At 32.7% G+C, this 23,242-nt stretch overlaps 3 protein-coding genes across 12 annotated transcripts; 2 read left to right on the top strand and 1 right to left on the bottom strand.

Annotated features, from left to right (window-relative positions):
* Positions 1–1,705: 1,705 nt before the first annotated feature.
* On the bottom strand, positions 1,706–6,636 carry LOC130814339 (glycine-rich RNA-binding protein 4, mitochondrial-like). Of its 10 annotated transcripts, none has more exons than XR_009042371.1 (4): positions 6,223–6,623; positions 2,603–3,186; positions 2,415–2,521; positions 1,706–2,303 (listed from the first exon to the last, which is right to left on the bottom strand). XR_009042371.1 is itself a non-coding variant. In XM_057680461.1 (4 exons), exons 1-3 carry the CDS (start codon positions 6,332–6,334, stop codon positions 2,415–2,417), a joined length of 366 nt encoding a protein of 121 aa, XP_057536444.1. In that variant the 5' UTR covers positions 6,335–6,636; the 3' UTR covers positions 1,706–2,303. The 10 variants fall into 10 exon arrangements, 5 of the variants coding, with proteins under 5 accessions (XP_057536444.1, XP_057536445.1, XP_057536442.1 ...); XR_009042368.1 differs by having other exon boundaries at positions 1,706–2,300; positions 6,223–6,621; XM_057680461.1 differs by having other exon boundaries at positions 3,046–3,186; positions 6,217–6,636.
* Positions 6,637–11,651: 5,015 nt separating this feature from the next.
* LOC130814338 (actin-depolymerizing factor 2) lies at positions 11,652–15,240 on the top strand. Its single transcript, XM_057680458.1, has 3 exons — positions 11,652–11,987; positions 14,377–14,642; positions 14,776–15,240. The coding sequence occupies exons 1-3, from the start codon at positions 11,985–11,987 to the stop codon at positions 14,924–14,926; spliced, it is 420 nt and encodes a 139-aa protein (XP_057536441.1). The 5' UTR covers positions 11,652–11,984; the 3' UTR covers positions 14,927–15,240.
* A 6,475-nt stretch (positions 15,241–21,715) lies between these two features.
* Positions 21,716–22,333, top strand: LOC130814336 (histone H2B-like). Its single transcript, XM_057680455.1, has one exon. The coding sequence runs from the start codon at positions 21,780–21,782 to the stop codon at positions 22,221–22,223; it is 444 nt and encodes a 147-aa protein (XP_057536438.1). The 5' UTR covers positions 21,716–21,779; the 3' UTR covers positions 22,224–22,333.
* The last annotated feature ends 909 nt before the right edge of the window (positions 22,334–23,242 follow it).

Raw genomic sequence — 23,242 nt, 5'->3', positions numbered from 1 at the left:
CATTTTAAATTTTTGCAACATTTACTTCATGTGTAGCGTTTGTGTAACCGCCTCGAATTATGAAGGCAAACACTAATTGGAATTAGTATTAATCAAGCGAAAGCCTACTTTTGCCAACAGAATTAAGGGGTTACTTAAAGGTTAATCAATATCCAAGTAAAATACTTGAACAAAAACAAAGCATTATAACAGAAGTCTTAACTATCCACAATAAAGGAAAATTACAACCAAATCGAAATAAGTCCAAAGTTCAAATTACATCTTTAAAATATCCCAAACCTAAACAACTGATAATAGTCTCTCAAATACAACAAAGAGATCTAAACAAAAGGGAGTCATGCTCCCAACTCGGGCCATCTTCCGCTCACATATCAATTTTTCGTCGAGGTGCCATGGGGGTTTACTCTAAAAACAAAACCATCAGAAAACATACAAAGCATAGTATCAGCAAAAAGGCTTAGTATAAACACACTAGTGACCGTCAAACAAGTTATTAAAACCTTTTGATGTGAGTAAATTCATTTGAAAGATGTTTTTTCATTTGATGAATCACATATCATTCAAACTTAATTCAATGGTTTTATAGTAATTTCAAATTTTTATTTTTCATCATAAAGCATAAGATCTCAATGGATCCAAATCAATTTCAGACTCATATCATTAGTTCTACATGGGTACTTTGTGAGTCATCCTGTGACTCGTTGGCCTACCGTCTGCGACATGTTCGGCAACTGTAACACAATGGTATTGTGAACATTACGCGCTCCGTATTGGTGAGTCGTTTAATCATGCACTCAACATTTGTTGTGGCATATGTACCCGCCATTTAGGCTAAAACATTTTTGTGTATAATATATATCTTGTAATTTCAATATTATTTGAAAAGTCAAAAATATCAACTTTTTCCATATGATAAACATATTTTATTTGCAACATAGTAAAATATACTTTATTTGCAACATAGCAAAATCAAATCATAATCTTTTCCATATGGGTAAAACATACTTTAGCATAATTATATCATCAAACATAACCTTTGTATTATATTAGGGCATCACTTACATGTAAGAAAATGCATCATTTTAAAGAATAGTTAAAATATAATACGATTTTCCAAGGAAACCACTAAATGTTTTGTTTCAATACTTCTTTGGTAAAGTAAATATACCTTAAAAGAGTTTTGAATAATTGATTTACAAAATAGATATTAAATCTCCAACAAGGCCCAAATTAATAATTAAGTCACTATAATAACTTATTTATAATAAATTTAAGGTTGCCCAATCAGATTATAATTGGTTATACCAATTTATAATGATTTTACGTTTATTTTCAACAATTTAAGTATTTATTGTTATTTAAATGATGTCTTAAATCCGTAAAATTAAAAATCTAAGTTAAACTTATTTTATACTACAAGGCAGTAAGTTATTGATATAACTATAACTTTTTCATATAGATCTAGTATTACTCAAATTAAATTATCAATATTACAACTTTTAATAAATAAACAATTTCTATTAATTTGATAAATTAATCAATAATTAATAATTTATTTTATAAAATTATACCAAAGTTTCAAAAGTCATATAACATGTTTATTAGGCCATTTAAACTTATAAAAGTCTGTATGGTCTTTTATTATTTTATATAGGAATTTTATCGATAAATAAAATAAAATAGGTTCAAAATTATTTGAGTCCGAATTAAATAATATAAAAATTCTATGGTGTTCCAGGTAAGTATTTTCAGGGGTATAAAATTTTAAATAACTATTAAAAGAAATTAGGCGTAAAAAATGACAAATAAAATCTCATTAATAATGCGACTGCTTCAATTTGTATTTTCATTTTCATTTTGATCAATCTAAGCCATAGCCTGATACTGTCAATACTGAAGAAGCAGAATCATTTATCCGCAAAAGGGAGATTGAACTATGAGGTTGATTTTCCCTTCGACAACATCAACATGTCGACAACTATGAGCACTAGCATAACCACAACAGCGAAGCAACAACAATTCAACATCTCCTTTGTATCTTGGTTCTTGTAATTTGTTATTTGCTTGTATTTCTTTTTGATTATGCATTCATGCTTGCAAGTTGATTCTTGCTAAAAGGCCATATTTAAGGATTCTCTATCGTCTATTCTTTTGTCTTTCATTTTGCCCTTGATAGGCATATCCAATTATTATCACATTGTAGATTGAGAACAAGAGGTTTTAACCTACAAAGTGCATAAGAAACACCCTTATCAGTTTTTGTGAGCATGATAAACACGGATACTCCTCCCGTCTAATACCTGCTGAGCCGCAAAAAAAACAGGTTATAAGCATTAAGCTTCAAGATCATATGTAGATAATAAACACGGAATATTTAGCTTCAAGATCGTATGCGATAGTGACAAGAATCCAACCTAATCATTCATTTCTTTAAGAGCTGATGCAGCACTATCTTCAGAGGCAAACTTCACAAATCCGTATCCTTTTGATTTGCCTAAGACATGGTCGCATATAACCCTAACTAGAAACACGGATGCATCAATCAGCAAAGCTAGCAAGTTGAGATTTCACAACAGTTGAATGGAACATTTTATAATATCACCTTCAATAATGTCACCGTGCTTTGAGAAAGCATCCCGTAATACAGTTTCGTTGGAATCAAAGGAAAGCCCTATACTAACATTTGTTATGTACTAACATTTGAGAAATCAAGTGTTTTAAACTAGTAAATAACCTCCACCAAAGGCAGACTAAACAAAAACCTCCACCAAGTGCTTTGAGAAAGAACATGACATAAATCTGACGAGTCCATGAAAAAAGCCATGAAGGATAAGTTAACTATGGTTGAAGAAGCACGGAATTTGTTATGTACTAACATTTGAGAAATCAAGTGTTTTAAACTAGTAAATAACCTCCACCAAAGGCAGACTAAACAAAAACCCTATTTTCAAATTTGCATATCGGTTGAACACTGGCATGCAAATAAACATTCAAGAACCGGAGAGGTGGATAGACTACACAGAAGAAGCAAAGAGGGAAGACCACCTCCAACGAACAATTTGGTTTGAGCATTACGAATCAGCTGAAGCATAGCAGATGGACTGGTGCTACACCTAGAGTACATCGCTTTTTTCAACATTATTCTACTTTTAAGACAGGGAAAATAGCATTGTGTGCTTCGAATCACTGTCAAACAGAAAAACTCATGTCATCATCAAACAGATCAAGCAAAAATTAACTTTTAAGATTGAGAAAAAAACACAAATCCAATGTCAACTTTATGAGTAAAACCGATTAAGTAAAGCTTAAAAAAGGAAAAGGATTATGTCAATATGATACGTAGATTGTGTCAATACGATAGGTGACATCAAGTCAAAGAAAGGGAAGCATGTAGAGTCAAGACGCTCCTATTACTGAAAGACATTTGAGAGAAGTAACAAAGACATGCAAAACTTTTATTTACTGAACTTCTCAGTTCTCACAGCATATGCTCTCAATTAGGCAACACTTTGCTTATTTTCTGAATTTGTCTATGATGCACAGTTAAATGATTTTGTAATCCTATTTACAAAACCCATTTACTACAAAGTACAAACCAATGATGAAGGTACTTAATGGGTTTCTACTTTCTAGTTGATTTTACATAAAACATAGGCAGAAACTGCCACCAAACAGGTCTTTTCTTCTAAAATTCATAACCAGTATTTAACATCTAGATAGAAAAATGAAACTAGTAATATACATAACACAAAGAAGGTGGCAAAACCGAAGATACACTACCGTGATGCTTTAGATGTGAACTCTTGTATGCACTTTGTGAACAAATTCTAAAGTTAATACTTTGAGTCTATGAACAAACAAGCTAAGCAGAGCATAAAGTATTTAGCACTAACAAGTTGGTTGATATGCAAAAATGAGAAAACCCAGAACCCTCCTAGCAGCAATGTAATAAAAGCTCATCATCAAGTATAAAAGCTCATAACGCAATTCCAAAACAGTTATGGCCATGGTGCAAAAAATATGGTTTCAATCACAGTTGCACCAACGGCTGTAAAAAAAATTTTGCAGTCAATACATATGGTTTCATAGTTGTCTCAGTCTATATTCCGATGTTTGTTCACTGTAAACTTAAAAAACCTTTACAAAATAGTTACAATGCGATGATGTAGGCAATATGTTATAAGTGGTGGACTCAATCTTGAGAAGACAAATAACTCTAAGCAACCTGATAAAACAAAAACAAGCTTTCAACACACATATTTGATAGAAATTACATGCAGAGAGGAAAAAGACAAAGTGTAAAAGAAATATGAGAACAAGGCATGACTCAAATGTTCAACCCTGATTTTTTTTTGCTAAACAAGCAAATACTTGGATAAAAGGGGAAAACACCACTTTGGCAAGTCAATCACATTAGTGTAACTAGTCATCACCCCAAGATTGCTCTTGATACACCAACTTCACAAATAGCCTATGTATCAACAAATTTCCATTTAAAATAAAATTTAGGCTGATATCCTCGTAAGTCGTAATAACCAAAACCAATCCGAATAACCTGCTATCTTTCTCGATCTTCCTGTATCCCCAATCTAAATAACCTTCTATCTTTCTCGATCTTCCTGTATCCCCAATCTGAATAACCTTCTATCTTCCTGAACCTTCTTGTAGCCCCCCCTCCCCACCTCAAAGATAAGTCCTACCCGTATTTTGGCATTCCAATGGATATATCATATATGACATCAAATATTAGTTGTAAGATCTTGTCAGGAATAATTTCTTCAACATTTGCAAATCTCAGCAAATCTCTTAGACCTTTAAAAAATTATGAATATCAAACATATACTAGAAAATAATATTCTCATCCCTTATAGAGGACTTCATTAAGAGTCAAGACCACAATATATGCATTGAATATGCTCATAACGAGGAAAGGGTGTCGACTGCCGACTTTTCATAATTTCAGTTGTCATAACATTTATTATGAAAAGTCTAAAATGTAGTTACCTTCACACTAGGAAAAAGCTGAAGTACTAATCATTCAAATAAAAGGGTGGACATTTGCGTAAAATCATAGACTCAAGTTTTCGTAAGTCAAGTTCAACAAATGTCTCCAATTAAGGATGAATATTGACCAAATAGGAATTGAAGTTGCAACATAGAAATATAAAGAAAGAAAGCAGAGTGATCGCAAAATAACAAATTAAGAAATAATTTAACCATCAAAGGTGACGAATGAAAATGTGGGTGAGAGGGCTAAAAGATGAACTAAATTGATTAGGGGATAGAAACTTAGGTAGTCGGGCATATGAAATATGAGAATATGACCAACTATTAGCATGACAATACCCTCTCTACTCACATCACTTGCACTTGTAGGCGTTTTCTGTTCTTTTGTTTGTGAATTATGATAGAAGCTCTCTCTATAATATTGATTGAAATTCAAGGACCAGATGGAAACAACATTTGTAAATTAACATATAACTTGGCACCAATAAGCTCTCTCTAATTTCAACAGACAACTTCAAGGCTACTGCCACTATGCGCTTCAGTTTTCCCACATACGAAAATAAGCATCCCTCTACATTTTCCCCTTTACATAAAATGAAAGTCACCATGCTTGCGTCACCCCTATCTCCCTCTCTATCTATCTCCACCTCGAGCGCTGCCACTCCAATCCCATTCTAATTTCTAACTATGCTCTTAGATAAGTAACCAAACAGGCGTGAAGCAAACATAAGGGGCAAAAGGAGTAGTTTTATTGTAGCTTATTAGCATTTTTCAGCCATTGTAAGGAATTGACACCCATAGGCGAGCAATAAACTATGTGAAGTTGCGAACAATCATTTTGCACTTTTAAACAAGTTGATGATCATCATGCAAGTCTAAGTATCTAACACATCGAAAAATAACACTTATGTCATGCTGAATTCAATCATTAATTAAAGCATACAGATACGGAGGAACAATAAAGTAACACGACATTTTCTACTGAACATTTTATCGAATACGTTGTATGCATTATCAAATTATGGCGATTAACCCAAATATTGCAGCGTAAAAAGAATGCACCATTAAACTTTTGCAGCAATGAATTATCCACTCCATGATGGCATGATCGACATAGTACCATTCAAAAAAAGTGAAAAGTTGAGATATAGATCATTCAATTCACATAAAATGCATATCCAACAAATAGAAAATGACGGGAGAACTTACAGATACCTGAGTTGCTAAACAAAAAATTGGAGAGTGTTGGGAAAAAAGAATCTTCGAGTAATGGAGTTGATGGGGATGGATTAAAAAGAGAGTGTTGCTGGTCAATAGTCATAATCATGTTCTCTCATCCTGTTTCCCATCAACCAGTCAAATGAAAACGCTCCATTCTTTTTTTAAAAGTTGTTCAAATCGGTAATCTTACTTCAAGAGTAATAATTGTTGGACGTATAAGTTCTAAAGTGTTTTAAACATACAAAAGCAACTATGTAATGCAAAGGAAAAAAACGTCTCTTTCAACCCTTGCTTGACCTGATCGAATGAAATCAAACCCGGTCGAGCGGATACGAATGGATAAGATAGTAGCTGAATTTATTTTTCTTGACCATCGCTCGACCCAGTCAAACGGATGCAGATGCGTCTGTATGTGTATGTTGGTGGTTTTTTGTCTATTTTGTCGATTAATATGGTTAAGTAAGAATTATATCCATTCATTAAAACTCATAAATATATCAATTATATGTTTGAAAGGGTGGTATGAAGGCATGCAATCTCTATTAAAAGTAGAGGGAGGTGCATGTAGGGAGAGTATTTATTATTTATTTTTCTGATTTTCTCTCCTATAAGAATACTTATATTGTTGCCTTGCATTATTTACTTGAATATTTAAAGGGAGTTATAAACTCTTTGTCTATTTTATGTTTTTATAATCTATAAAGAACATAATCACTTCCTTCTATGCACTTTGACACTTAGTACTAAGTATTATAGAGTAGTTGTTTTTATCTCATTGGGGATTTTATTAACATTCTCAAGTACAAGTGTGAGAGAAATATCATAATAGGAAAGTTTACATATGCCTACAACTTGTATTAAATTTTCGATTGATACATATTGTTGCAAACTAATCTTCAAAGCATACTACAACTCGATGATCATGCAACAAGGAAGTCTATTGCCATATACTCAAGGGGATATAAATATATTGTTCATAATTTGTATTGTAATTTCATTATAACACTAATAATCTATTGTGATAATTTCGTTTCTAACAATGACAAGTGTTAAGGATCTCAATTCAAACTTCATTAAGCTAGACAAATGGGTGTGAAATTTTCTAGATGGCAAAAGAAGATACTTATATTGATCTTAACTTTCCTAAATATGGCTCATGAACCGGAAGAGATGGAGAATAGTGAAACTTTGTAGAAAACAAGGAGATTGAACAAATGGAAAAATGATGACTTAATTTGTCAAGAGCATATTATAAACGGTATGAAAGATTCTTTATTGATATTTATCAATTTCATGAATCCACTAAGATTTTTTGGAATAGTCTATAGGATAAATACATGGTCGAAGATGTAGGTTTTAAGAAATTTCTTGTTAGTAATTTCAATGCATATAAAATGGTGGATAACCAACCTATAATGGATTAATTTTTCATGAGTTATATGTTCACTAATATAAAAATATATGACATAAAAATGTATGAAATTTACATGTTTTAAGCATAATAGACATATTACCATCTTTATGGATGGATGTGAGACATGCCATAACATAAGAAGGAAGAGATATCTATATTTGATGCTGCTCAACATCTTCAGGTTGGGGTTGGTATAAGGGAACAAGAAAGACCATTAGCCCAAGGGGATAAAATCCCAACTTGTCAATCATTAACATTGTTGATGATGAAAGAAAGGCATCATAAAGTGGAGATAAGAGAAGAAACATAGTAGTTTCATAGGGAAATCCTATAACAACAAAACGTCTAATGACAATGATTATTGGAGTGTGGAAATTTCGGGCATTGCAAGAAAATTACTTTGTGTTCAAAAACAAACAAAAGAAGGCTAAAGGTCATGCTTCTACAAGCAAGGACCCCCCAACAAAAGGTGATCTTGCAATTTTGAATAAAAATTTTTATTTGGATTTTTCTTTAATAGATTCTATCCTAAATGATGTGCAGGATGATCAAATGTCATTATGATGGATCGATTTTGGGGCTTTGAGACATGTGTGCAACAATAAACTATTGTTCAAATCCTTTCACTAGGAGGTTAATGGAGAAAATGTCTACATTGGAAACAAATCTTCCATTAAGGTCCATGGCAAAGTACAAGTTGAACTTCTGTTCATTTCGAGAAATTTATTAGTCCTAAGGGATGTTTATTTTGCTCTCAGTATTAGTAGAAATCTTAGCTCCAGCTCTTTAATGATTCGACTGGAATATAAACTAGCATTTGAATATGATAGCTAGATGCATAATTTCAAAATATCATTTGTTTATAGTTTGTGCTTATTTGTGTTGTAATATCTTTAATCTTTCATTGGTGTGTAACAATAAAAACTTGGTGTGTAATGATGATATTAGTAATATATCTCAAGAATTGCATTATTTGTAGCATCTTTGATTAGCACATGTTAATTTCAATAAAATTTCCTTTATGTCTAAGAATGATTTAATTCCGTTGAGCTATAAAAAGAATTTGAAAATGTTAGACTTGTACGTTAAATAAGATCACAAGAACACCATTTAAAAATGTTGAAAAACATCTAAAATTTTAGATTTAATACATAATGATTTTTGTGATTTTCATAGTACTACAGCATTAGAAAATAAAAGGTATGTAATTATTTTTATCCTTGATTTCTTTGAAGGTATGTAATTACAAAAGATGAAGCCCTTGATTTCTGTAAAATTTAAAAGAATAAAGTAGATGCAAGTTGGTAGTAAACTTAAGAAATTAAGGACGAATAAAGGAGGACAATATTATGATCCCTCTTATTTTCAATCTATGGGCATTATACAAAAAACTACCGCCGATTATGCACCACAACCAAATGATGTGACGGAGAGGACGAATCAAATTCTTCAAGAAATGGTTAACCCGATGGTATCCTACTCAAGTTTGAGTGAATGATTTGGGTTGAAGCAATGTTGACGGCATGTCATATTCTTAATCGAGTTCCAACAAGAACCAATAAGGAAACACCTTATGAACTTTGGTACAAAAAAAAAACACAGTTTAAGCTATCTTAAAGTTTGGGGTTGTAAAGCAATAGTAAGATTGCTCGGAAACAAAAGAAAAAAACTCGGTGAATGATGAATTGAATTCATCTTTTTATGCTATGCTAATCATAGCAAAATCAATAGGCTTTATGTAATTGAACAAAACGACTACATATTGATTCATTCGATAATAGAGTCTAAAGATGTAATTTTTTATGAAAATTGATTTTCATAAACTGGTAGACGAAAAATCTACATATTAGTACCAATAACAAAGTTGATGATACTCAATAAGAAAATTCACTAGATGTTGATAATATTCAACAACTAGATGAACAAGAAATTGTTGACTTTATTCCTAAACAAATCACATGACAAGAAAAAGTTTAATCTTTTAGACCCGATTTTCATGAATATATGGTCGAAAGTGCTACAAATGAAATTTATTCTAGTGTTTCATATTGTATAAATGTGTAAGGTCACCTATTAACATATGGTAATTAGGCCTGTTCAGAAAACCCGACCCACCTAATAAATGGCGGCTTAATTTTTATAAAAAATTATAAAGTGTGGTTCAGGTCATAGGCCGCAATTCATTTTCAAAGGGTATCTGTTGGCCCGTTAATATTAAAGGGGGAATTTTTTTGGGGGTAGAGGGGTTTCAAACAAAAAGTTGTACTGGAGTACTAGTGTTTAGCATAATAATGGCATTTGGATGTAGGGCTTTTTGTTTCTTTTGTTCTGAGAGCTGAGACAAACAATTGCAATTTGCAAACCCTAGCCGCATTTTTCTTGTTCTTCATTTTTCACTTTGCTTCTCCTCTATTTTTTCACTATTTTTTTTATTACTTCCAACGTTTTTACTTAAAACTTGTCGATTTGACCCAATTATAATATACTTACAATTTCAAATTTTGATTCATAGGTTTGTATTTTCATGGCTGAAGATTTAAACATGAATAATTTTCATGGGAAAAACAATATTCTGTATTATGTTTCCGTTACTGACCTGCTTTCATCTCCATTGCTAAAAAATTGCCCATTCATCAATATTGACCTGCTCTTCATCTCCATAAAAAGTTGATTATTTATCGTAAGTCAACTATTGTCTCGAACAACTTAAAGGAAAGACAAATTCGCTCTTTCTTCGGCAATTTCTTAATGAAGGGAGATGAAGAAGGGGCACATGCTGTCATTGACGGATGCAAAACTTAAACTAAGTGAAAACACAATTAATACAAAATAATTTTGCCCAAAAATACCCCAAATAAAATCAGGTACCCAGTGTCTCGACCCGATTTCTTCGGTTACCCAGAATTTCAGTACCCTGATAAATTAGGTCGGAAAACGGGCATCTAAAAAAAGTACCCAACTAACCGGATACCCGGCTTTTGGGGTACCCGAATTGTGGGGTACGCCCTAATGAACACCCTTGATGGTGATGCAACGGCATCACAAGATAGCACCTTTTGGAAAGAAGTAGTTTAACGATGAAATGAATTCCATCATGAGAAATAAAACTAGGTATTAGTTGATCTTCTTCCCTCTTGTAAACCAATCGATTGCAAAAGGATTATTCGAAAGAAAATGAGAATAGATGATACTATTAATAAGTTAAAGATCTGTTTAGTGGTACAAGGCTTTAGATAAAAGCATGGTATTGATCATTCCAATACTTATGCATCGGTTGCAAGAACAATCACCATTAGGTTGTTGGTAGCGCTTGCTACAATACATCATCTAGTAATCCATCAAATAGACGTGAAAAAAATCTTCTTTTATGGAGAACTAGATGAAGAAGGATACATGAAACAAACCGAAGGGTTTGTCATGGAAGAACAAGAGAACAAGGTGTGTAAACTTGTTAAATCATTATATGGACTTAACAAGCACCAAAGCAATGTCATCAAAAGTTTGACGCAACGATTTTGTCCTTTGGATTCAAATTGAATCAAACGGAAAAGTGTGTATATAGTAAAGTTGATAAACATGGTAATGGTGTTACTATTTGTCTTTATATAGATGACATATTCATCTTTAGTATTAATTTAGTACAGGTTCAAAAGACAAAAGAATTGTTTTCTAAATCCTTTCAAAATAAAAGGCACGGGAGAGATCGATGTGATCTAAGGTATTAAGATTATGAGAGACGATAGTTAGAATTAAGTTAAGTGAATCTCATTATATTAAAAAAGTGATCAAATGCTTTAATATATTTGACAAGACTCCAATCTCTACTCTTCCATGTTCACTATTCTTTTGAATTTTATTTATTTTCTTAATTTATAATACTTGAAAATAGACAATTCGACTTTAGATAATGATTCTCAAATCACTTTCATTTTCCTTCACAATCCAATTGAAATTTAAATACTCACTTGAGAAAAACCTTTACAAAAATCAAGGGCTAGTAAATCAAGACCAAATATTCCACGTGGCATAAAATCATTCGCTGAACCGACTTTTCTCTATCTCTCCGTTGTCACGCATATGTATACCATCATTGATATTTTAGTGAAGGAGGGTGAAAAAGAAAAGTTTATAAGGGCAAAATCGTCAACCCAACCTCCTTTTATAATTGCTCCCTTTATTCTTTAATAACACATCCTAAATTCTAATAAAAAAAAAACCATTTAAAAAGAAAAAATACACTTCCTTTCTTCGCCTTGGACTTCACTTGTACGCAGTCATCATCTCCTAATTCTCCCTCCATTTTCTCTCTCCTAAATCCTCTCTTCTTCTGATCACTCACGCCATGGTAATGAATTCTCTCTTCTTAGCTAATTTAATTTTTAACTTTTTTTTCAGTCTTTTTGTTGATGTTTGATGTACTGAATTTTTTTTTCTGCTTTTTTCTTGCTGTTATTAATTATGCTTTTTGATTCTGAAACTGTGTAATTTTAATTTTTGATCTGTAACTGGAATTTTCTGCTTATTTTTGTATCGATTTCGGAGTTTTTCTTTTTGTTGGAGTCGCCTTTGGATCTGCTTTTACTAGATATGATGAAGTTTAGACTAGTTTTTGCAAAAAATTTTGCTTATCTTGAACTGTATTTGATTTTTCTCATCCGATTCAGTAGAATATGAGCTTTCAATTTTTATCCAGTTTTGTTTTCCTGTTCATAATTTGGTTTGTTTCAGATAAGTTTAGGTCGGTGGATCATGTAGTTTGTTGATAGATTCAAAATGATTTGAGATTTTGTGAATGATTTTATGATTTTTCATGACTCATGAAGTTTGTGCATGATGCTTTATACCAAGAGTTGAAGTTATAAAGTATTCATGTTTAATTTGGATCAATTTTAATTCATAATTGATTTATGAGTGTGGAATTGGTGTAGGAATTAATTAGGGTTGAGTCTTCATAAGGAGATGTTAGGTTTTGATTCTGGCATTTCTTGCAAATATAGCACCCCTTTGCATTTCTCTGTTTGAATTTCATTCATTATTCTGATTCTTCGCCTTGATATTGTGATCCCATCTGATACCTTACACTCTATTTTGATGCTTTGGACCCAGGACTTTATAATTTAAATGTGTAGATGCTTTGATTAAATAAATAAAAAGTACTTATGTGATCCCACCAGTAGTGCCACCATCATTGGTACATTCTGTAACATTAGTACACCTGCTGCTCGCGCATCCATTTTTTCAATATCATATTTTAAGTCCCTACAACCACCATGGATAAATTGTAAACAAAAATGGTTATTCATGAGCAGCAAGAAGGGTCCTACATGTGCAAATCTGACCATGGAAACTCATTAATTAATGGTGGGCCACCTTTTCATGTGTGAATTTCTGTTTGTGGGCTTAGGTAGACGTGTGGTGAGAGAGATTTTTATTGTGGGATTGGAGGATGAAGACTGTTAATTCTTGCTTGTGTGTAAGATTTGTGGGCGGGTGATTGATAGAAGTAATAGATCTAGGGTGTGGATAAAGGAGCTGAGACATGGCTTGATGGGGTAAGCATGTGGAAATTAAATTGATCGATAGAACTGAAATGAGAAAACTTGATTAGAAATGGAATCAGATAAAATTAAATGATTTCTGTAAGAAACTGAATTTCTATAAATATTGCAATATGTAGATCCAGAGAGATGTGAGGCTTGCAGCTTAATGCCTGACCTTATGTATGGGATCTTGTGTATGGGCAAAAGAATTAACACGTGGATGGTTCTGGCATTGGGCAAACAACTAGGAGAAAAGAATAAGTTATGTAAAAAGGCCAAAAAACTCAAATAAACTTGAAGTTTAAAACCAAATAACCTATTTTACAGCTTTTTTTCTTTTTTTAATTACAGGGTAGGCTAAGGGTTGAGGGTGATCTAGGTAAAACTCAAACCCAAAACCTTGTCTAGGGAAAGTGGTACTTGCTCCAACTGAGACAAGAGTCGATTCTCTTAAAATATTTTTGTAATTGGACATTGTTGGATGTTTGTTCACGTTGCACCCAAAGCAAAAAATAATAAGCTACAAAAAAGACTCAAAACAATGTTATATATAAACTAAAGTTCTGAACCAAATAACCTACTTCAGAGTATTTTCTGAATTGGACATTGTTAGATGTTTGTGCACATTGCACCCATGACCCACCTATATCATTTATCAGGCTGTTTCATGGCATGGGTGGTCCTTGAAAGACTGAAACAGTTGATCACTTTAGAAAGCAGGAGATCTATTGTCCTGATGTTTAGGTTCCAATCAGATGTAGGTGTAACTGCATCATGCAAACACCAATTGTAGTTTTCTTATTGGGGAAGGAATATGAGAAACCTGCCTACTATTTAGGGGTGATTTTTGAATAGACAAGAATTTGAACACATCTGTTCGTATAATTGTTGGTTGTTGTTTGTTAGTAGCTGCAGTTACTTATAATTGTTCTCTCTGTGGCATTTGCTTTCATTCATTTAAGAGGAAGTTGGCGGTCCTAATATAACGACTGTATTGGTTTAATGTACTACTGTGTTATGAATGCATCACATGTTCTAACATGACATCATATTCGCATGGCTTATGTATGGCTAAAATTTGCAGCTAATGCAGCTAACTGCAAATGCTAATTAATTGAAGTTTTATATGGGCTGGTCAATCCTATATTCTGGTGCGTGTAAAATTGACATTTATTTTGAACCTCTCTTTGGCAGGCCAATGCAGCTTCTGGGATGGCAGTCCATGATGACTGCAAGCTGAAATTTTTGGAGCTGAAAGCTAAGCGCACACACCGTTTCATCGTTTTTAAGATTGAAGAGAAGCAGAAGCAGGTAATTGTTGAAAAAATTGGAGAGCCAACTGAAACTTATGAAGACTTTAGTGCAGCTCTTCCTGCTGATGAATGTCGATATGCTGTGTTTGACTTTGATTTCGTAACAGAGGAAAACTGCCAGAAAAGCAAGATCTTTTTCATTGCTTGGTAATGTGACTTGCTAGAATTTGGATATTATTTCACCTTACTTTTGGACAGACCGATCCCATATTGTTGTGATTAAATCCTGGGCATAGTAGTTCTTGTTGCTAAAACTTTTCGATTGGTATGCTCTATGAAGGTCTCCCGACACAGCAAGAGTGAGGAGCAAGATGATTTATGCAAGTTCAAAGGACAGGTTCAAGCGGGAATTGGATGGCATTCAGGTGGAGCTTCAGGCAACCGATCCCACTGAGATGGGACTTGATGTTTTCAATAGCCGAGCTCGCTGAATTGGACAGGCTAGTTATGAAGAAGCTTTTTTTTCCGTGCGCACTCTTTTTAACTTGAAAAAAAAAGTGAAGTTAATAGTTTGTTAATTGTGGATCTTGGATGTTATATACTTATTTACTTGAGTTGTCCCAAGTTTGACCTTAAGATCTTGTGCCTATCTTGGTCTCAATGCACATTTATATTGGTGATAAATTCAATTTGTCTATACCTGTTGGTATAGTGTGGTTCAACTAGCTAGTATGTATCATTGTGGGGTTCGACAGCTCATTTTGCGCTGTCTTTTTAAAAATGAAGGCTACTGAATTTGGCTCTAGCTCTCAAGCCTTTTGTTTATTTTGTTACGTACATTGAACTTTCTTCATTCTTGCATCATGTTTGCTTGTTTTGCTTTGTACATCAAAACTCTCTTCGTTCTTTCGTTATGTTGGATACTTTACCCATCATCACCTGTATGTTTCTTTAACCTCATGTCATCGAGTGGACAGTGGAAGGTTTGATCTATACAGCTACTTCATGTGTCATTACCAAGACCATGCTCCATGCTCTCTTTGATGTTTATGTATAGTCCTTTGTAGCAGGTTGTAACTTGTAACTACCTGGATTTTGTTGGAGGAAGTTGAGTTGAATTTATGACCTGAGTTATGAAAATGTGTTTGTGCCAGGCTTATCATTCATCAACTTTCACCAGATAGGAAACTGACCCCTAGGCCCTAATGCCTTTACTACTACTGTAGTATTTTTTAAAACTCTGTCGGGACCTTTTGATGTCTTTCTCTATCCTTAAAAATTGGCATCATCGTCTTCCTCGTTGGCATTTCAGTATGCAGCACAGAAGGTTAAAACGGGCATATAAGTGATTCTTCCATGTACTTGCGCTGCCCATTCTTTGTTGGAAAAATTAATCCAAATAATTTTATCTTTTCGTGATTTCTTTGCAATAAGTTATACCTATTGATTGACCGTGAATAATCTGAATTTTAAGGGTGTTTTCTTAAAACATGATTTTCAACTAGGTGATCTCCTATGGAGGTGATTATTGATGAATATACGCAGATACCAATCAAGTGATATAGTACTTTATGTAACTGCTAACTCATTACTTTCAGCAATGAAGATTTGCATTCAACTCATGATAGAACCATTTGAACCATTTTAAGAAATACAGCGAAGAAAGAACCATTCAAACCCATTTCAAGCTTTTGAATTTGGGGTTTTGAATTGCAATAATGAGTTACAAAAATTGGATTGCCCTCGTGAGGGAGGAGGGTTTTTGTCGGGAGTGTGTGTTTTTTCTTTTTTCTTTCAAAAAAAATCAATTTAAAAAAATTGAACGAAATTACGGAAATTCTACGTGTTGACCCTGAGTTTTAGGTTTTCCTCACGATATACAAATATTTTTTTAATCTGCGTGGTGATCCGAAATTTTATCATTTCAAATTTCCGTGACCTTTTAGCACCGTTAATTCTTTCTTCTATTTTCCCTTGATTTCATTTTTTTTTAATACCTAATTAAAACATCTTTCTTTATTCCTAATGCACCTATTCTATATAAAAAAATAATAAAAAAAGGGCTCTTCACTAATTAAATTTGGGTTATCAATTTGGATACCCTATACTCCTTTCCTAATTTAAGCAAAAAACAAAATTCATTCCCTTAATTTCTTTCTTTATAGAATCCAATGCTCTTTTTCTATTTCAAGCGAAAAAACCTTCAAAAAGGCAAACGATTAAAGGATTTTTTTTGGGTTTGATATGCTAGCTATTTTAATCGCTTTGGGATTTGATGTTGATTTGTTCTATATAGATATTGAGAATTTGAAGAAAAATAAAAGCATAAATTTGTTTATGCTCCCAAAATATTTCATTATTTATTAATTCTATTATGGGGTCAAATTGACCCATAACTTATTTAGTCAAACCCTAAACCTCCCACCTTGATCGACTAACTTCCTAAAATAACCACCCACTACTCTCCACGATTTTACATAATGCCCATGATTTCATCTATTGAATTACCTTTTTTCCCTCTAGTAATTATTATAAATACTTTCAACACTAATTCATTTACCCCGAAGCTTTCATATCATAAACAACCATCTTACTTAAATTCTATACTTAGCCAAATATTCCTTTAACTGATCTGAACTCATTTTACAATTCGTTAATCTTGTATTCATTCAAGTATCATACATTCATTGATTTCTGTTTTTCGATCTGACTTGAGCGTCAGAGCGGTTTTCAGGAAAACCACCCTCGGACAAGGCTAACGTTGTATTGCAGAATTTGAGGTCTCATCGGCCGAAGGATCATAAGCACTTTCAGCATACTGACAATTGTCCCTGATATACTTTATATCCAGAAATTTTAAGTGTCTTTTGCACTTTCTAATTTCATCACCGAAACAACTTCTAGTCAATTTGATATAGAAATTTTTTGGGAGATTTTTAGGCAATTTGATTTGCTATAGATTTTAGAGTTTGATTTTTGGGGAAATATATGGGTAAGAGTGAAAAAACATTTGCCATGATCCTATTTTAGGTTTGATTTTTGGGAAAATATATGGGTTAGGAGGAAAAAAAAAGGATGCTTTGGGAGTATATGTTGATCATTTGTTTCATATAGATTTTGAGAATTTGAAGAAAAATTAAATCATGAAATTTGATTATACTCCCTAAATATTTCATTAATTATTACTTCTGGAAAGAATCAATTTGATATTGAAATTTTTTTGAGAGATTTTTAAGCAATTTGATTTGCTATAGATTTTAGGGTTTGATTTGTAGGGAAATATACAGGTTATTTTAGGTTTGATTTTTGGAAAAATATATGGGTTAGAAGGAAGAAAAACGTATGCTTTACTGAGGGAATTTATAATGAAAATGAAATTAAAGGAATATAGAAGAAATAATTAACGCCGAAAAAACAAAAAAATTGATATAAGGTCACGAAAATTAAATGGTAAAACTTAAGCTCACCACACATATTAAAAAATAAATTTTTCTATCGAATGAAAAACCCCAAAACACAAGGTCACAACGTGAAATTTTCCATTATTTTAATTTAGTAACAAGTTACTAGTAATAAACAATGCTACTAAAAAAATGATCTTATATCAGAGATTATTCGTTATTAATTAATAGATAAGGATATTTTATAGAAAGCTTGTGAAGAGGTTGGATTATTCAGAATATTTTTTTGTTATTTAATTTTTTTGGATAATTTAAGAAGTTTAATGACGTACTTCTATGGTGAGCTAATTATTAGTATTTCTATCTTGAGTTTTCGTTCTTCCTTAGTCGATGTTGTTATATTCTAGAACAGATGACAACTTAGTTTGAAATCGACTCCAATTCGACTTGATCCGTGAAAACTAATTTGAATCGAGAAAAAGAAATTCGAATCCAAATCCATTGATAAACTTTGAGTTGGATCTTTAGAAAAAATCGATAATCCGACTTGACTTCCAACTTGTCAAATACTTGTTTTCTTGCTTATTTCAAACAAAATTCTTTTTATTTATGGTTGATTTAAACATGAAAGATCGAGTTGAATGCTTTGAAATGCTCTAGTATCAGGAGTTGAATAGAGTATTAACGTTTTTGACTGTTTTTTCGTTATGATTCCTAAGTCAGGAGTCTTGATTACCTTTGACAGAACTAAAACTACTCGAAATAAAATGTGGACATAAAATTGACACAAGTAATTGCGGAGTTCATTTCCTCAAGGACCTACGTCTCCACCTTTGATTTATCTCTAACCCTTAGGATTTTAAATATGTTTATTTGTATTTTTCACTTTCCTAGAGCTTTAGATTACATAGAAGAAGGTACACTTAATGTAACACTCGTAGTCCTTGCTACCTACTAGCAACACTTTTCTAGTGACTTAATCATACAATTTAATAGATTTGTTGTAAAATGGCAAATGACAGTTTCATATTCATTTGCCAAATGCATCAAAATTATTCGATGTTAAATTTGGATGTATAGCATCAATATATATAGATTGCATCCAAAAATAGCAGTTTATTTGAAAAATATATAATACAATATAATATATATGAAAAATCCTTTATTATAATCAATTTTATTCATGTAACTATGGAAATATAATTTTTGACTTGATAAATGACATAATTCGTATTTTGAGTATCTTTTAAATTAAGTACATCTAATTAAAATGATGTCATCACTACTATTATGTGTATTTATTTTAAAAAATAAAAATCAAAATAAAAACTGCAAAGGGAGGTATGGACCTCACTCAAGGATCACTAAGTGAAGTTTAAATGAAGGTTTATAATGTATCAAAGTGTAGGAAACAAATATGCAATATAATGTGATGAATGGCAATAATAACATATATAAATAATCGATTTAAGATGGTTAACCAATCTTGGGCTTTATCCACCATTTAGCCTAAGATTAATATTATGTGTTTAAAGAAGAGAATTCAAAACTTGAAGGAATTACAATTTGAGATAAGTGTGGGAAAGAGAGGAGCTAATTAGGGAGTAAATACACAAGCAAGTAAGGTAGCTCTAATGTGAGACTTTGATGCAACTATAACATAGCATACAAGTGTGTTTTTATAAGGAAAGAGGGAGCATGAAAGGGCTACAAGAGGGTACAAAAAGAAATACAAATAGTAGGCTCGATCAGAGAAGTCAGGTGCTTGGCTTGACCCCTTTTGCTCGGTCAAGCACCTGGTCGAGATACCAGCAGGGGCGTGTTTTCAGCTTTCTGTTCTTGTCTTTCCTCTTCCATGCAACTCCACGGTCTCCAATACTTCTCACACTTTGCACTTGGATTGATTTTATACACTCTTAGCCTTGACATGTAAAGATTTACACTATCAATAGTACCATGTACTATTGATTCCCATACAAACCAAATCACCAACATGTGATGGGTCCTCTTCTAACTCACACTAACTAAAAGTGATTAATTACCTTAATCATATTATGATTACTTGGTGAACATAAGTCATTCACAATCCTAACAAAAACCTATAAACTATATGCCTAAGTTAACAATATCTTTGGTTGGAAAAGAATTTCCAAAATTATTCTAATAATATTTTTGTGAGAGACGGTTTTTTTAGAGACTGTCTCTAATTGGGCGATCCAATATTTTTAAAAAATAGAAAATATAATGCAAGTACTACACGCTTACTCAGTAGGGTTTTAGGATACATCAAGTACACATTTAGGATACGCTAGGTAGGTTTCAGAGTATGCCAAGTAGATATTTATTATACCTCAAGTAGGGGTTTAAGATTTCTCAAAATACATTTAGGATACGTCGAGTAGAATTTTAGGATACCACAAATAGACATATGTGATTTGTTTACTCTATGCTTGCAAAGTTGATATTTAGGGTTCCTCAAATGAGCATTTAGAATAACTTAAGTTGGGGTTTAACAACGTGTCGGGAGGGGGGGGTAGGTTTCAACATATTTGATTGGATTTTACACCATGCTAAGTTGGGGTTAAGAGTATAACAAGTTGGTGTTTAAGGAACATCAAGTAGAGGTTTAATACAATTGAAGTAAGGGTTTAGAGTACCTCAAGTAGTGATTAAGTGTATATGAAGTAGGAATTAAGAGTATGTCAAGGTGTCCAGTATGAGTTTACAATATGCTAAGTTAGGGTTTAAATTATAAAATATTAGAGTTTAGGGAACCCCAAGTAGGGCTAAAGGTCCCAAAGTATATTTTACTACTACATTTGCAAATTGCTAATCATGTTATTTTAATAGAATTTATTATTTGACATCGTAAAGCATATTAGCTCAATTGATAAAGTACTATGCAATTGCGTAGAAGATGTATGTTCGACTCCTTTATAGACTATATTGGTCATAAGTTTAAAATTATAATTTTAGTGACTAGAATGTCTACTCCTGTTTGAGATATCCTAAAACTCTAGTTGGGGCATCTTAATTGTTTACTTGAGATATTCTAAAATCCTACTCGAGGTATCTTAAGCATCTACACGAGTTATACTAAATGTTTATTCAAGGTATGTTAAACCCCTACTTGAAGTATCCTAAATATCTACTTAACATACTGTGATTCTGTGAATCCTACTTGACGTATTCTAAATGCATACTTAAGGAATCCTAAAACCCTGCCGAGCTAGCATACAATTACAAAATTAGTTATAATTTTTTTTAATTAGACTTTAATCGGTTGGGCGACCGACTGTTACATTTATACTTTCAAAGTGGTTGAGTTTAATTGATGGAGTTAATTTCCTGAAGACATTAAGTCATTTTTGCTTTCCAAAATTATTAAATTTGGACACTGAGCGATTGTCCTTTAAACTTATCTCAGGAATCGATTTTGCAAATTAAATAACCTCTACGTATTATTATATTATAAAATTCAATATTTTCCGTTTTATAATATAATTCACTAGCCTTAATCACTAATGGATACAAAGATTTAAAAATTTTAAATCCCAAATCGAAAAAAAATGTTGAGGCGCTCTTTCTTCCCGCTTAATTTTCCAAGCACTAAAAAAGACTCCAAATTATCCATTTGCCACGTCATTGATCCTCAATAAAGTAAAACAGCCAATAATATCGCCACGCCTGTCAATGACATAGAGCGTGAAGCATCTTCCTCTTTAAAATTTTAATATCAACCGTCAGATTATTATACAAAGTTGAACAAAATCAATGTAGGAAAAATGCCACTTCATCAATCCGTGTCCTTTCGTATCTTCCAACAAAATCAACATTTTCTGCCCTATAAATATAGACCTGAAATCATTCTGTTTCATTGCAATCTACAATTCTGATAACCAGACACTGATTCTTCAAATCTCAAAACACTCTAAAATCATCAATGGCACCAAAAGCTGAGAAGAAGCCAGCCGAGAAGAAGCCAGCGGCCGAAAAGCCTGCCGCAGCTGAGAAAGCTCCGGCAGAGAAGAAGCCCAAAGCCGGCAAGAAGCTTCCTAAGGAAGCCGGAGCCGCCGCTGCAGACAAAAAGAAGAAGAGATCAAAGAAAAGCGTTGAAACCTATAAGATCTATATCTTTAAGGTTTTGAAGCAAGTTCATCCTGACATTGGAATTTCTAGCAAAGCTATGAGCATCATGAACAGTTTTATCAATGATATTTTTGAGAAGCTTGCTCAGGAATCTTCTAAACTTGCTCGCTACAATAAGAAGCCTACAATCACATCTCGGGAGATTCAGACTGCTGTTAGGCTTGTTCTTCCTGGTGAATTGGCTAAGCATGCTGTTTCAGAAGGAACTAAGGCTGTTACCAAGTTTACCAGCTCTTAATTTTTAGGATCGTTGGTTTATTTTGTGAAGAATGTAGAATTGTAGTTGCATGGCTTGGTCGAATACATTTGGGAAAAATGTTGATTTTGGATTTGGGTCAATTGGTAGTTTGGTGTGTTTGGAGTAGGCTGTGTTAATGATGTATGATATTAAGAATTTATCTGACTTTAAAGTTAAATGAAATGGAAACGTTATAAAAAAAATTCTTGTGTTTTTTACTTTTTTTAATCTCTACTAATTACGTAATAGCTTTAAATTTGATATTTGGGACGGAATTAGGGATTTATTTGTAAAATTGATAAAATGCTGGTTTAGATTGGTGTTTGTTTAATTTTCTCTGTTTGATTTTTTATTTATTTTTCATAAATGATGTAAAAGATTATACATTCATTCCGCGATGGTTTTTTAAAATCCATAGCAGTTTATCAATTTTACAAATAAACTCATGAATACTCTTTTTAGAGACTTGGGATGGGAATTATGCAATTGGATCTAATCGTTTAATGTCATTAATAATCGCTGATTTGAAAAAATTTTGGGATTTTATGAGTTCAAGAGAACTCAAAAACAGAAGGGGATGGGGAGGACAATTTTGACATACATACCTGTATATATGTTTGTAGAGTAGACTGTCATTGTTATAATGGATTTTGTTGTGTCTTGAGTTTAAATTTCCTCCAAAAACTAGATGAAACAAAACAAATAAACAATGTCCCTGTTTTTCATTTTGATCCACCATAAAAAAATGGTTTGAGGCTGGTGTTGGTGAACCCCATCATCTTTTGTGAAACAAATGAGGTTTCAAGGATAGATACAAGCTCAAGTTCAAGTCCAAGTTCTAATCAAAGTCCAAGCATCAATCCATGCTATGAAGACAAGGAGTCCAAGACCATCTCAGAATCAGAACAAGGTCAACATGACCCTTGCCTCGCACTACTACATGGACCAAGCATAAGGGGATCAAGGACCCTATTAATCAATGAAGAAGCATGACAACTATTTCAAGTACAAGCCATAGG

The sequence above is a fragment of the Amaranthus tricolor genome, chromosome 5 (genome assembly GCF_026212465.1).
Source record: "Amaranthus tricolor cultivar Red isolate AtriRed21 chromosome 5, ASM2621246v1, whole genome shotgun sequence".
Classification (NCBI taxonomy): domain Eukaryota; kingdom Viridiplantae; phylum Streptophyta; class Magnoliopsida; order Caryophyllales; family Amaranthaceae; genus Amaranthus; species Amaranthus tricolor.
This window is presented reverse-complemented; position numbering and strand designations above follow the sequence as displayed.

What these genes read in the sequence shown, in the direction of transcription:
- LOC130814339 (XM_057680461.1), bottom strand. Translation starts at nt 6,334, where the DNA reads ATGATTATGACTATTGACCAGCAACACTCTCTTTTTAATCCATCCCCA. An exon ending in GTTTAGCAACTCAGGTATCT is followed by an intron (nt 3,187 to 6,216) that starts GTAAGTTCTCCC and finishes TCTGTTTGACAG; the next exon opens with TGATTCGAAGCACACAATGC. An exon ending in AACCAAATTGTTCGTTGGAG is followed by an intron (nt 2,522 to 3,045) that starts GTGGTCTTCCCT and finishes CCGTGTTTCTAG; the next exon opens with TTAGGGTTATATGCGACCAT.
- LOC130814338 (XM_057680458.1), top strand. An exon ending in AAGATCTTTTTCATTGCTTG is followed by an intron (nt 14,643 to 14,775) that starts GTAATGTGACTT and finishes TGCTCTATGAAG; the next exon opens with GTCTCCCGACACAGCAAGAG.
- LOC130814336 (XM_057680455.1), top strand. Translation starts at nt 21,780, where the DNA reads ATGGCACCAAAAGCTGAGAAGAAGCCAGCCGAGAAGAAGCCAGCGGCC.